The sequence below is a fragment of the Salvelinus namaycush genome, chromosome 12 (assembly GCF_016432855.1).
Source record: "Salvelinus namaycush isolate Seneca chromosome 12, SaNama_1.0, whole genome shotgun sequence".
Taxonomy (NCBI): domain Eukaryota; kingdom Metazoa; phylum Chordata; class Actinopteri; order Salmoniformes; family Salmonidae; genus Salvelinus; species Salvelinus namaycush.
Window position 1 is genome coordinate 22,435,920 of NC_052318.1, and position 14,401 is coordinate 22,450,320.

Consider the following 14,401-nt stretch of genomic DNA (forward strand, 5'->3'; position numbering starts at 1 on the left):
GGGTAAACGCCCAAACAGTGTTACTACTTCATAATAAATTCCCTTGAGTCTAAAAATGTAGGGGAACCATGTACAGTACTTTTGATTGTTGGAGTGTTACATAGTAACTGTCACCATCTAGTGGTACAAAATGAATAAAAGAGCTCAGAAACAGTTAAAATAGAGATAACGTATGTCAGTCTGTAATAATAAATCCTTAATTCAAAACTTAAGTTTACAACCTCTTTATATACCAATGTTCTATAAGTCATAATTACAAACACACAATTATTACAGAAGTGACTTACAATAGTATTTACATTAACTTGTATAAAATACAAAATGTATTTCATCCAGAAATGTTTAAACAGAAAACTCCCCAGGACTCTTAGTCAGCGTTGAAGCAAAGTCGTGTACATTATGAACGAAACAGAAGAAACCAGCCAAACAGGGAAGGACAATCTACGAAACACAAATTTACATTTTTCGTTTAAGTGTTTTGTTTCCTCTAATGAACACAACCCTGGAGAGACAGACAGGTCGGAGGAGAGACAGTGCTGAGATGGGTGGCAGCATGGGTGGGGTGTTAGCTGGTATCCGGGGTGGCCGTCTTGCTACACAGTCGACCCAGGAGGCCTGCCATCTGCAGCAGGGAGTTCACGCCCTCCGCCACCTTCATGTGAGTGTAGCCTATCTCCTGAGAAAAGGGACAGTAGAAAGGGAGCGAAATTAAGAGGTGATATGGCTTACATTTTGGCACTTTTCAGCCATTCTGTTTCACCCAACTAAATCCTCTCAGAAACAAAGAACACAGGAAAGGATCTGACATAATCAGAGACATAACAATATACAACTGCAGACTTGTTTTATGTCTCTTACCTTTATGAACTCCAGCTTGAGATACTCCGGCATCTGGAAAGTCTTACACACTCTGAAGATGTTACCGATGATGTCCTCAGGGGAGTAACCCAGGGCCCACAGCTGCTCAATAATCTAAACAAGCAATTGCATATCAACAGATTATTTTGACCATCTGTAAATCTATAGGTGACTATCCAAATAAAGTGTGACTAATATATATCACACACACAAAAGTTTGGGGTCACTTAGAAATGTCCTTGTTTTTGAAAGAAAACCACTTTTTTGTCCATTAAAAGGCCAGCATCCCGGAGTCGCCTCTTCACTGTTGACGATGAGACTGGTGTTTTGCGGGTATTATTTAATGAAACTGCCAGTTGAGGACTTGTGAGGCATCTGTTTCTCAAACTAGACACTAATGTACTTGTCCTCTTGCTCAGTTGTGCACCGGGGCCTCCCACTCTTTCTATTCTGGTTAAAGCCAGTTTGCGCTGTTCTGTGATGGGAGTAGTACACAGCGTTGTACGAGATCTTCAGTTTCTTGGCAATTTCTCGCATGGAATAGCCTTCAATTCTCAGAACAAGAATAGACTGACGAGTTTCAGTTCTTTGTTTCTGGCCATTTTGAGCCTGTAATCGAACCCACAAATGCTGATGCTCCAGATACTCAACAAGTCTAAAGAAGGCCAGTTTTATTGCTTCTTTATTCAGAGCAACAGTTTTCAGCTGTGCTAACATAATTGCAAAAGGGTTTTCTAATGATCAATTAGCCTTTTAAATTATAAACTTGGATTAGCTAACAACGTGCCATTGGAACACAGGAGTGATGGTTGCTGATAAATGGGCCTCTGTAGGTATTATATATTTTTTTAATCAGCCGTGTCCAGCTACAATAGTCATTTACAACATTAACAATATCTAACACTGTATTTCTGATCAATTTGATGTTATTTTAATGGACATTTTTTTATTTTTAAGAAAAGCACAAGGACTTTTCTAAGTGACCCCAAGCTTTTGAACGGTAGTGTACACGGTACCAGTCAAGTTTGGACTCATTCAAGGGTTTTTCTTTATTTTTTACATTGTAGAATAGTTAAGACGTCAAAACTATGAAATAACACATGGAATCATGTAACCAAAAAAAAAGTGGTCGGGCCGTGCTGGTTAAGCGTGCTTCAAATTCTAAATGAAAATTAAAAAAAACTAAATAGCAAAAACCATCAAGCGCTATGATGAACCTGGCTCTTATGAAGACCGCCACAGGAAATGAAGAACCAGAGTTACCTCTGCTGCAGAGGATAAGTTCCTTAGCGTTAACTGCACCTCCGATTGCAGCCCAAATTTCCCACCGTATTACATGGAGGTGCCTTGCTGGTGATTTTTGTATTTTTTTCTCTCATTTAGAATTCAAGGCACACTTAACCAGCATGGCTACCACAGCATTCTGCAGCGATACGCCATCCCATCTGGTTTGCGCTTAGTGGGACTATCATTTGTTTTTCAACAGGACAATGACCCAACACACACCTCCAGGCTGTGTAAGGGCTATTTGACCAAGAAGGAGAGTGATAGAATGCTGCATCAGATGACCTGGCCTCCACAATTTCCCGACCTCAACCCAATTGAGATGGTTTGGGATGAGTTGGACCGCAGAGTGAAGGAAAAGCAGCCAACAAGTGGGAACGCCTTCAAGACTGTTGGAAAAGCATTCCAGGTGAAGCTGGTTGAGAGAATGCCAAGAGTGTGCAAAGCCGTCAAGGTTTGGCTACTTTGAAGAATATAAAATCTATTTTGATTTGTTTAACAGTTTTTTGGTTACATGATTGATTCCATGTGTTATCTGTCTTCACTATTATTCCACAATGTAGAAAATAGTAAAAATAAAGAAAACCCCTTGAGTGAGTAGTTGTTCAAACTTTTGACTGGTACTGTGTATGTGTATATATATGATCATACTATATTCTAATCAGTTATTGGTCACTTCAAGAACCATGCTTAAAGGCTACAGAAATAAGGATTATTCATTGAGAGCCATATGATTATATTTATGTCTACTGTTATTGAATGTGGATTGCAATACCTTGTAAGCCTCATCAATGTTTGCATTGACACAGTGTTCGAGCATGCTTTTCACCAACAGGGGGTGTGGCTCATCACACACCTGAGAAAAACAAACAATTCTTTACTTTTCTTTCCTTCAAACAGAGCTAGGCATTTTGTCAACTTTGCATTCTAAAATGACTGAAAAAGACAGGTTTGGTAACAGAACTGTACCTTGAACACATTCTCACTGTTAATGTAGCCAAACCCAGAATTTGTGGACTGTAGGTTATTCAGTGCCTGATGATGCAAAAAAGACAGCTTAAGTTATGATATAGTTTTACACGTCTCAGCCAAACTAGGCCCAAAAGTACAAGGCACTATGAGGAGCCATGGATATACATTGTTCAACAAACTTCAGATTTTTAAAGGGTGCCATGTTTACACCCATACCGCCTAAGACATTCCCAATCTAGTCAATGGTAACAAGAATGCTATTCTCATGGAACCCTTAGTGCCAACATGGAGGTTGAGGACAGTTGGCCCTTTTCCCCACCTGTCTCATGTCTCCCTGGGCGGTGAAGATGATGGCCTCCAGGCCGTCGTTGCTGGTGACCAGGTTCTCCCTCTCCACCACCTCCAGCAGACGCATCATGATCTGCTCGTCCCTCAGCTTGGTGTAGCGCAGGACTGCACAACGTGACTGGATGGGCTCTGTGGAGGAGGGGGCACAGCAACATGGAAGACCATCACAACAGTGAAAAGCCAGGTTGGTTTTGTAATGTGACTGTCGCTTACACTAGGGTCTCTATTCAATACGACAGCATCAGTGTTGAACTGTTAAATCAAATGTTATTTGTCACCTTACTGTGAAATGCTTACTTACAAGTCCTTAACCAACAATGCAGAAATGTTAAATATTTGCAAAAAAAAAAGTTAGGACAGTCACCGATGATCTTGTCGGAGGCGTTGCATGCCAGAGCGAAGCGTGTGGTTTTAGAGTATATCTCCATGGTCCTCCTCAAGGCCTGCTGGGCTCCGTCTGTCATACTGGTGGCAGAAGCACAGCCGTTACAGACACAGCCGTTATAGGTACAGGTACACTAGATCAGCTGTCAGCTTAGATGTCGTGACCCTCAGTTGACTTACCTGTCAGCCTCATCCAGGATGATGATCTTGTGTCTCCCTTTAGGGAGGGTGACTTTCTGCTGGGCAAACATCTTGATCTTGTTTCGAACTACATCGATGCCCCTGAGGAAGATGGATGACAATGTGTTAGTGTAGGCTTCACTTTCTAAAGAAACACAACGTGATTTTAACTCAAAATGCAGCTCCTGGACTCACAGGTTGTGCACTTAAGTGTTCCAGTGTGACATTTTTCATGGTAGACTTCACTTACTCACCTGTCATTGGAGGCATTCAGTTCCAGGACAGCATCTTTCATGGCTGGGCCTAGAAGAGCTCGCGCCAAACACAGAATACTGGTGGTCTTTCCTGTACCGGGGGGACCCTATAATATTGATACTTGTGTTTAAAAAGAGATGGCATATGAAAGATGGCATAACTTGCATACTATTACTATTAACTTGCTGCACCAACATCTCTGTATGTAATATCAAATAGTTATGATTTAAGAATGAATAATTTCAGTCACTCACTGCAATAATGATGTTCGGCACATTTCCCTCTCTGGCAAACACCTGTAAGAAAGAATGGAACAAGAATTCATACAGGTAGCTATTATTTAGCATCAAATGTATTGAAACTGTCAAACTATTGTAACAAAATATTGAGGATACTTTACCTCCAATCTACTAACAGTCTCCTCGTTGCCTACTATTTCATTCAACTTCAAGGGTCTGTATTTTTCAACCCTGTGAGATATTCAGAACATGCATAACTATCAGCAACAAGCAATTCATAGTGATTCACATAATATATTGATATATATGGATGGTAGATATGGGCGGCAGGTAGCTTAGTGGTTGGATCGTTGGGCCAGTACTGAAAGGTTGCCCTTTCAAATCACCGAGACGACAAGGTGACAATCTGTCATTGTGCCCTTTAGCAAGCCCGGGCTGTGACCGCACTCTCCGCGAGGGTGTCAGGGAGGTTTGGGATATGCAATAAAAACACAAATTTCCAATTCACGTATGTGTATAAAACACACGTGTACATGTGCAAAACAGAACAAATTAGCACACACCAAATTATTATTGCTATAATTTGCACTAGTAGTTAGCTAGCTAGCTGTTGCTCTATGAGATGCTTAAAACATAGCTAGTTACCAGTACGTTATATTTGACATAACATTACATAGCAAGCTATCTACTTACTTTTTGAGAGGCATGCAGAATGGGTTTGTTTTCATAGCTAATAGTATGCCTTGCATAGTTAAGTACAATGCTAGCATCTGTACTCATGCTTGTGGTGGCTAGCTAACGTTAGCTAGCTAAATTAGCCATTAGCACTACTAGCTGTGATGAGCGATTTCAGTCCGCTAAGAAATACAAAAATACTGCAATTAGCCAACTAATCTAGCTAGTAAACCTTACCATGGCAGCTCATATCCACTACTAGACAACTTCGCAGGGGCCTCATCTTTCTTCGGTTGAACTTCTGTTTGAATTTGCTCAGAATCTACCTCATTCATCGCCACGTCCATGTTTTCGGGTGCACAAAATTCCCGCCAAGACAGGAACCAAACAGCTGGCGCTAAACTGACGTCATTTCCTTGAAGATGCGAACAGTCTTCCAATAGTAGATTTTCATACCAGGCAGTTGGTTGTATGGCCAGACATTGAACAACACAGTGGACCAAGTTTATGCTTACGACAAAATCCTGGCTTTGAGACCTTGCATGTGTGTGATTGATTCAGCAATCCGAGATGGCCGTTACAAAGAGGATTTGCTCCGGGTCACCCAGGTAAGGTCGCTTGCGCATCAGTGTGATCAGACAAGCCGGCGGGTCTAAGAAATTAGAGTGAGGTAGCTTATGTCCAAATCTCAGTTAGTAGTTGCATGATGTCAAATAATTACAAAATGGAGGCATACCCCCTTTATTGTTCGAAGATGCCATCCTTAATTTTTTCCTATCCTCTTGGCAAGGATCTGGGATATCCCATTCGAAATGGGTGGGTGGAATGAAACATCATGCAGCATCAAGGCCATTCGATCACACGCCCTTGCGTCAATCACAGGGATAGTTTAATGTAGGCTAAATATCTCTGTATTGTGCATGCCTTGATTTATTTATCCATTCTTTTGGAATCCAAAAATCAACTGATGATGGTTTGATTTGCATTTTGCAATGTGCCCATCCCATGCACTGTCCAAGTTATTCTAGGCGTGACCACCACAGAGGCACGTTGTGGGCTAATTAAAACAGCAATTAGTATCGATTGTATTACACCAAGCACCCGCTGTTGGCCTAGACAAGACATACAGTCATTCATTGCTGTGTTTTTATAATATTTAATTTGAGCTTCTCTCAATAAGATGCCGTGTGCACCAGACACCGGTAGGCACCTGTATAGAAAACAGTCAGAATGACCCCCTGTATTAGCCTAATCATTAGATTAATCTAGGCTATGAACATTTCAATGCAAAGTAGCCTAATTACGCATTAATTTCCTTAACATAATTAGTGTTCAAACCATTAATTTATTTTTAGCAAAAAAAATATCAATTTAATGTATTTATTATTTATGCCCTGATCCACCATTCCACAATCAGAGATCACAATTTAACAATTCGTAAGCACTTGACAGTTTGTTATTCACAGGTACTTTTTTATTGGTGCGCTGAAGACCAATGCTGTAGACTTGATGGGGGCAATTTCAAAGACGGCGTGTGTGTCTTGCGAGACAGGCGATGAGAGGCAGAGCTTGGGAGGGTTTGTTGTGTCTGGTTCTTTCTGGAGCTCTCTGTTACCGAAAAGTCCCTTGGTTCCAGCATTTCTCGTAGACTTTTCTAAATAGGCCACAGTACAATTTTCTGTGACCAATCACAGTTGGTAGGCTGCGTACCTGTCGACGGGTAAGAATATTCACAAAATAAACTTGTCGACATGTTTCTATTAGAGAGCCACAGAGTTGATACATTGTTACAGTTCAGTTAGCAAGCAGCTTGGTCCTATGACAGAAACAAACTGCAGGTGCATCACCTGTCAGCATTGAAATCACAAGTACAGGTAGTTAGGGATGTAAATAAAATCCAGGAAGAGGGATTCAATTTCATTAACACAAGAGAAAGAGTAACATCCATGATAGAGGAAAACTGGACCAAATCTATTTGAATATGACAACAACATAGGCCTACTGTAGTAGGCTACCATAGATGTTGAACAGCAGCCTACATACAGTATAACATTGACTTGTCAGCATTCACTCTCCTCTCACACAACAGAGAGAGAGTATCTGTCATTTTCCTACATAATTCTAGCTCTGAGAACAATGACACACAGCACTCTCATTGTTCCTGAACTCAGTTGGGCACAGATCTGATCATATGTTTGTTCCCATTTGCGCCTACTGTGTTTCAGTTAGAGCGTAGGAGAAAATTAAAGTCCATTATGGAAACGGCTCTGAATGTAACTAAGAGTTGTGTTGAAATTGTGAGGTTTCCAGTGAATTCTGAAATGATGGTGGAAGGTTTCTTTTACCTTTATTTAACTAGGCAAGTCAGTTAAGAACTAATTCTTATTTTCAATTACGGCCTAGGAACAGTGGGTTAACTGCCTTGTTCAGGGGCAGATTTGTTTTACATTGTTAGCTCGGGGATTCAAACTTGCAACCTTTCAGTTACTAGTCCAACGCTCTAACCACTAGGCTACCTGCCACCCAAATTGGATCTGTCCTATTTGATTACAATCATTCCCTTGCACACTACTTATAGAATCGGAGGAAGTTTATTGCAACAATAGGAATGTAATACAAAGTCTTTAATATCTTGGGTTTAGTTAGTTGATTATACACTGAGTGTACAAAACATTAAGAACACCTGCTCTTTCCATGACATAGACTGAGCAGGTGAATCCAGATGAAAGCTATGATCCCTATTGATGTCACTTGTTAAATCCACTTCAATCCGTGTAGATGAAGGGGGGAGACAGGTTAAAGAAGGATTTTTAATCCTTGAGACAGTTGAGACAGGGATTGTGTATGTGTGCCATTCAGAGGGTGAATGGGCAGGACAAAATATTTAAGTGCCTTGGAACAGGGTATGGTAGGAGGTGCCAGGCGCACCGGTTTAAGAACTGCAATGCTGCTGGGTTTTTCAAGCTCAACAGTTTCATGTGTGTATCAAGAATGGTCCACCACCCAAAGAATATCCAGCCAACTTTACTGTGGGAAGCATTGGAGTCATCCCTGTGGAACGCTTTCAACACCTTTTAGAGTCTATGCCCCAATGCATTCAGGCTGTTCTGAGGGCAAAAGGGGGGGGGGGGGGGCAACTCAATATTAGGAAGGTGTTCCTTATGTTTGATATACTCAGTGTATTACTTCTTTAGAGAATGAAATATTGCCCTTTCAATGTTGCTTGTTCCCCAAAAACTTTCAGGTGATTCAGGATTTCATTACATGCATACAGTTGAAGTCGGAAGTTTACATACACTTAGGTTGGAGTCATTAACTTGTTTTTCAACCACTCCACAAATTTCTTGTTAACAAGCTATAGTTTTGGCAAGTCGGTTAGGACATCTACTTTGTGCATGACACAAGTAATATTTCCAACAATTGTTTATAGACAGATTATTTCACTTATAATTCACTGTATCACAATTCCAATGGGTCAGAAGTTTACATTCACTAAGTTGACTGTGCCTTTAAACAGCTTGGAAAATTCCAGAAAATGATGTCATGGCTTTAGAAGCTTCTTATAGGCTAATTGACATAATTTGAGTCAATTGGAGGTGTACCTGTGAATGTATTTCAAGGCCTACCTTCAAACTCAGTGCCTCTTTGCTTGACATCATGGGAAAATCAAAAGAAATCAGCAAAGACCTCAGAAAAAAAATTGTAGACCTCCACAAGTCTGGTTCATCCTTGGGAGCAATTTCCAAATGCCTGAAGGTACAACGTTCATCTGTACAAACAATAGTACGCAACTATAAACACCATGGGACCACGCAGCCGTCATACCGCTCAGGAAGGAGATGCGTTCTGTCTCCTAGAGATGAACGTACTTTGGTGTGAAAAGTGCAAATCAATCCCAGAACAACAGCAAAGGAGCTTGTGAAGATTCTGGAGGAAACAGGTACAAAATTATCTATATCCACAGTAAAACGAGTCCTATATCAACATAACCTGAAAGGCTGCTCAGCAAGGAAGAAGCCACTGCTCCAAAACCGCCATAAAAAAAGCCAGACTACGGTTTGCAACTGCACATGGGGACAAAGATTGTACTTTTTGGAGAAATGTCCTCTGGTCTGATGACACAAAAATAGAACTGTTTGGCCATAATGACCATTGTTATGTTTGGAGGAAAAAGGGGGAGGCTTGCAAGCCGAAGAACACCATCCCAACTGTGAAGCACGGGGGTGGCAGCATCATGTTGTGGGGGTGCTTTGCTGCAGGAGGGACTGGTGCACTTCACAAAATAGATGGAATCGTGAGGAAGGAAAATTATTTGAATATATTGAAGTAACATCTCAAGACATCAGTCAGGAAGTTAAAGCTTGGTCGCAAATGGGTTTTCCAAATGGACAATGACCCCAAGCATACTTGCAAGAAAAGTTGTGGCAAAATAGCTTAAGGACAACAAAGTCAAGGTATTGGAGTGGCCATCACAAAGCCCTGACCTCAATCCTATAGAAAATTTGTGGGCAGAACTGAAAAAGCGTGTGCGAGCAAGGAGGCCTACAAACCTGACTCAGTTACACCAGCTCTGTTAGGAGTAATGGGCCAAAATTCACCCAACTTATTGTGGGAAGCTTGTGGAAGGCTACCTGAAACGTTTGACCCAAGTTAAACAATTTAAAGGCAATGCTGCCAAATACTAATTGAGTGTATGTTAACTTCTGACCCACTGGGAATGTGATGAAAGAAATAAAAGCTGAAATAAATCACTCTACTATTATTCTGACATTTCACATTCTTAAAATAAGTGGTGATCCTAACTGACCTAAGACAGGGAATTTTTACTTGGTTTAAATGTCAGGAATTGTGAAAAACTGAGTTTAAATGTATTTGGCTAAGGTGTATGTAAACTTCCGACTTCAACTGTATCTACAAGGGCTGGGAATTGCCAGGGAACTCGCAATACGATATTATCACAATACTTAGGTGCCGATACGATATGTTTTGCGATTCTCGCTATTCTATATGTATTGCGATTCGATACTGTGATTTTATTGCGTTTCGATGATCCAAACATATTGCTCACTATATGTCTGCTGCCGAGGGACAAGGGAGAGCTATGAGAAAATTAGCTTTGATCAGTCAGGGAAATAAAGGTGCTGAAAACAAATTGGCTCCCTATTTAAAGAGAACAAGCTATGAAGGAAAAGTACTGGAGTTTTGGGTCAGGTACAGCCAACTAGTGAAAAAATAATATTGCGATATTGTCAATACGATACAATATATTGTCAAAAATAATATCCCGATATGTAACTGTTTCGATTCGCCCCCCCCATCACTAATATCTATACAATTCATCTGAAAGCCATGCTTCACTATTCTGCAATTACATTTCCTTACTAGGCAACTCTGTTCTTCTATGCACCTTTGTGATGTAAGTCCATAGAACTAGAATTAAGATTCTAATTCCATGTGCAAGTCTTTCCATGAGAAAGTGATGTAATTTCCTGTGTATGTATTTTGTGTGAACAGGCAGGAGCATGTGGACATCCTGTTGTAGCTGGTTTTGCTTAGAACCCACCGCCACAGTGGAAGAAAACGTCAGCTCCTGGCGCCAGGCCTACACAAACTTGGGCTACAGCCAATCCTTGACCTCTCCCGAACATATGTGCAAGGCCTGCGGAGGCCAATTCGACACCATCGCTAGGAAGGTAAGAGGAACTTGGTAATACCTTGATAAATATTGTAAAGGAGGGCTGGCTGGCCAGCTCTCATCTGAAATTTGGGTAACAGAGTGTGACTTGAAAGTCTGGAACAGCATAGACCCAAGAGGATTTGATACAGATGAGCTGCTACAGATTCCAATGTAACAGATTTGATTGTCAACAGAGTTACTAGAATTTAGACTTATATGATTCACTACAATTCTTAGATTCATTATGTCAGTAAGTAATTAATCAGTAGCTGACAGTAACTGTCCTTGTACTAGTCAGTCTTACAACACAGAGATACTCATGTTCTGGAAAATCCAATACAGTAGGCTACACCTCTAGAATATTGACTATATTTTTGAGAAGGCTGTTTAAATCACTAGCAAATGTAGGTAATTTATTTCTCCTCCAACAGGCCTTGTCCTCCTGACATGTTTGCCTGCCAGTTGCCACACACAATCTCACCTGCAAAGTAAACAGCAACTTTTTAATTGCATTTTATATAAGTTATTACTGTACGTGCATCACCAGTTTACATGGAAGTAAGATCTTATAATCTTTTCTATAAATGTGCCAACAGCTGTTGGCCAGAGGTTACAGTTATTTCTGTGAGAAAAGTTGTTTAAGTTTTTTTTACAGTATGGCTATCATACTTGATTCAACTTCTCAACTACTCATCAATAAGGTTCTAGTCTAGAGCTCAGGTAGCCTGCGCATTCCACACGCACTGTTATTCTTTCACACCCCTTACTGTGACCGTTCATTCCTTGGTAAGAGTTTCACCCTCACTGTGTCATGTCCTCCTCTCTCACTACCCCAGCATGTCTGCGTGGACTGCAAGAAGAACTTCTGCGGCCACTGCTCGGTGCAGCTGGAGCCGCCACGCCCGCGCCTCTGCCACACATGTCAGCACTTTCACGGAACCCTATTCGACCGTGCCCAGTTGATGCGGCTCAAGGTGTGCCGCTGCTCTTTTAAAAAAAAAAATATTTTTTATTTTTTTTATTTTTACAATTGATGGCAAATAAACATGGACAAATGCATTAGGTTAAGATACATGTCTAACTATATATACTGTAGCTAAGTCAAGTGAAAGCTAAAGCAATAACACTTTTCATTCTGTTATTCGTATATCTGTGTAATAACACTAATTACATTAGTTAGACATTTTATTAAGCTGTCAAGATGACATGATGTTTAGTAACTGCATTATAAGTGAGTAGTAATGGAGTTGAGCGATTTTTTTTGTAATTACACAGACGAATAGGGAATATCTAAATAGTGTTATAAATAACCCCAAAAACTAGGTGCGGGAGCTGCGCGACTACCTCCACCTGCATGAGGTGCCCACCCAGACGTGTCGGGAAAAGGAGGAGCTGGTTGAGCTGGTCTTGGGCCAGCAGACCCCTAGCACCAGCACCAGCAGTGAGACCGTGTCCTCCCAGCCCAGGGCTCACAACAACGTCCCTTCCCCAGGCACACCATCCCCTCCCCAGACACAGGGCCCTATCAGCCCCGACACATTGAGCCCAGAGCAGCCAGAACAATCAGCCCCCGAGGCAGAGTCAGAGTCAGAGCAGATATCTGATGAGGAGGAGGAGGAGGAGGATGAAGAAGAGGAGGACGAAGGTGAAGAGGTAACTGCTAAGTTCAAGGTTTTGGGATTGATTAATCAGTAGCTGTTAGATAAATGGATACCTATTACCACCAAGGGGATAATCAATGTCAGACAGCAGCAGAGACAGACTCAAAGACCAGACAAAATAAACGTAGACCAGACAAAATACAATTCAAAAAGGTTGTTGTTTTTTGTTTAGCAAACCACTGTTGTTGACAAACCCAAAGACGAGACAAAATACATACTGGCCAGACCAAAAAAAACAGACCAGACAAAATATACATTATTATTTTTACCCATCTCCATGGTTGTCCTGTTGCTGCAGTCATCCGACAACAAGGAGACCCTGATCCCCGGCCGCAGGGCCTCTCTGTCTGACCTGAGCTGCGTTGAGGACATCGAGGGCCTGAGTGTGCGCCAGCTGAAGGAGATCTTGGCCCGCAACTTTGTCAACTACAAGGGCTGCTGCGAGAAGTGGGAGCTGATGGAGAGGGTCACCCGCCTCTACAACAACCAGAAGGACCTCCAGAACCAAGGTGAGCATTTCCAGTGTGTGGTCCTGTGAGGCTAAGTTGGTAATAGCGTGGCGCTAGCAATCCCAGGGAAGTGGTTGCGATTTTCGCTGGGGTCACATATATGAAAATGTATGCACTCACTGTGTCTGCTAAATGGCATATATTACATCTGAGGATGACTGGTGTGGAATTTAGCCTGTTAAAAAATTTATATATATATATTGATATCAGTTCAATTCTTTGTTTCTTTTTTCCAGTTTCAAATACAACAAGTAAAGAAGGTAAGGGTATTGTATCAAGTTCTAAAGACAAGAGAAGCATGATCAAAAGCATTTTGAGAAGCACTTGAAGATCACCTAAATCATCTACTGATCCAAATGGAAATATTTGTTCCCACTGCTTAAATGTATCCTTTTATGGGCAACCTGCCAAATATGAAACAATGAAAGATGACCCAAGTAGTTATTTAGAATACACTAAATAGAGACCTCTCTTCTCTCCTCTTTCCCCTGTCGTTGTACCATAGACCCTGCGGCTCCCAAGAGCCAGGAGGAGAACCTCTGTCGGATCTGCATGGACTCACCCATTGACTGTGTTCTGCTGGAGTGCGGCCACATGGTCACCTGCAGCAAGTGCAGCAAACGCATGAGCGAGTGCCCCATCTGTAGGCAGTACGTGGTACGGGCGGTGCATGTCTTCAGGTCCTGATGCATTGCCACAGGGAGGGACACGACACAATGGACAAAATGGCATTGCTGCCACCACTGCTCAGTGATAGCATAGCTTACAAGAATACACTATATAATGCACACTCTCACTCATCATTCAAACAGTCTTCTTCATACTGGTGTTCCAGAAAAATAACCTGACTCCACTTTTCTGATTTCTCAGTTTTTCTACTCCACCTGAACCTATTGTTTCTGATCTTTCAGCGTCTTACAAGAACTCAAGATTTCAGTACAATAACTTTGTTATTCAAATAGTTTTACTCTGTTGTTCATATCAATAGCAAAACAGAGAGAGTGCCCAGAATGGTGCTATTTGACCAATGGTGAACAACACTCAGGGCCCCATTTTGACAATGCGAATAAGCGGCGGTAATGTAAGAGACCAAAATTTGGAAAACCTCAAAACAGTTTATTTCCAACCTTATCGCCTCAAGCAAGGCTTGGAAAAAGCAGGCTTGGATATGACGGTGTGGATATTTAATGCAGGCAATGCAGTAGTTGTGTAATTGGTTCATTAAGTGGCGCACAGAATATTTGAAGTGCTAAGGTCTGTTTTGCGCCCTCCAAATGTCACTCTCTGACTTCAGTACCTGCAACCCAGCAGATCTGTTAATTGGTTTTGTGGTCCAGAGCTATCTTTAGGTTGAAGTGC

General features: G+C 41.5%; 2 protein-coding genes across 2 annotated transcripts; one reads left to right on the forward strand and one right to left on the reverse strand.

The window, feature by feature from the left end:
* Positions 1-210: 210 nt before the first annotated feature.
* LOC120056492 (replication factor C subunit 2-like) lies at positions 211-5,558 on the reverse strand. The gene is made up of 11 exons (XM_039004666.1): positions 5,433-5,558; positions 4,682-4,751; positions 4,536-4,577; positions 4,281-4,387; positions 4,027-4,128; positions 3,827-3,927; positions 3,434-3,591; positions 3,112-3,177; positions 2,918-2,998; positions 859-972; positions 211-676 (listed from the first exon to the last, which is right to left on the reverse strand). Exons 1-11 carry the CDS (start codon positions 5,540-5,542, stop codon positions 566-568), a joined length of 1,062 nt encoding a protein of 353 aa, XP_038860594.1. The 5' UTR covers positions 5,543-5,558; the 3' UTR covers positions 211-565.
* A 5,159-nt stretch (positions 5,559-10,717) lies between these two features.
* On the forward strand, positions 10,718-13,729 carry LOC120057435 (E3 ubiquitin-protein ligase rififylin-like). The gene is made up of 6 exons (XM_039006057.1): positions 10,718-10,888; positions 11,709-11,846; positions 12,196-12,447; positions 12,832-13,042; positions 13,279-13,308; positions 13,548-13,729. Exons 1-6 carry the CDS (start codon positions 10,718-10,720, stop codon positions 13,727-13,729), a joined length of 984 nt encoding a protein of 327 aa, XP_038861985.1.
* Positions 13,730-14,401: the final 672 nt, after the last annotated feature.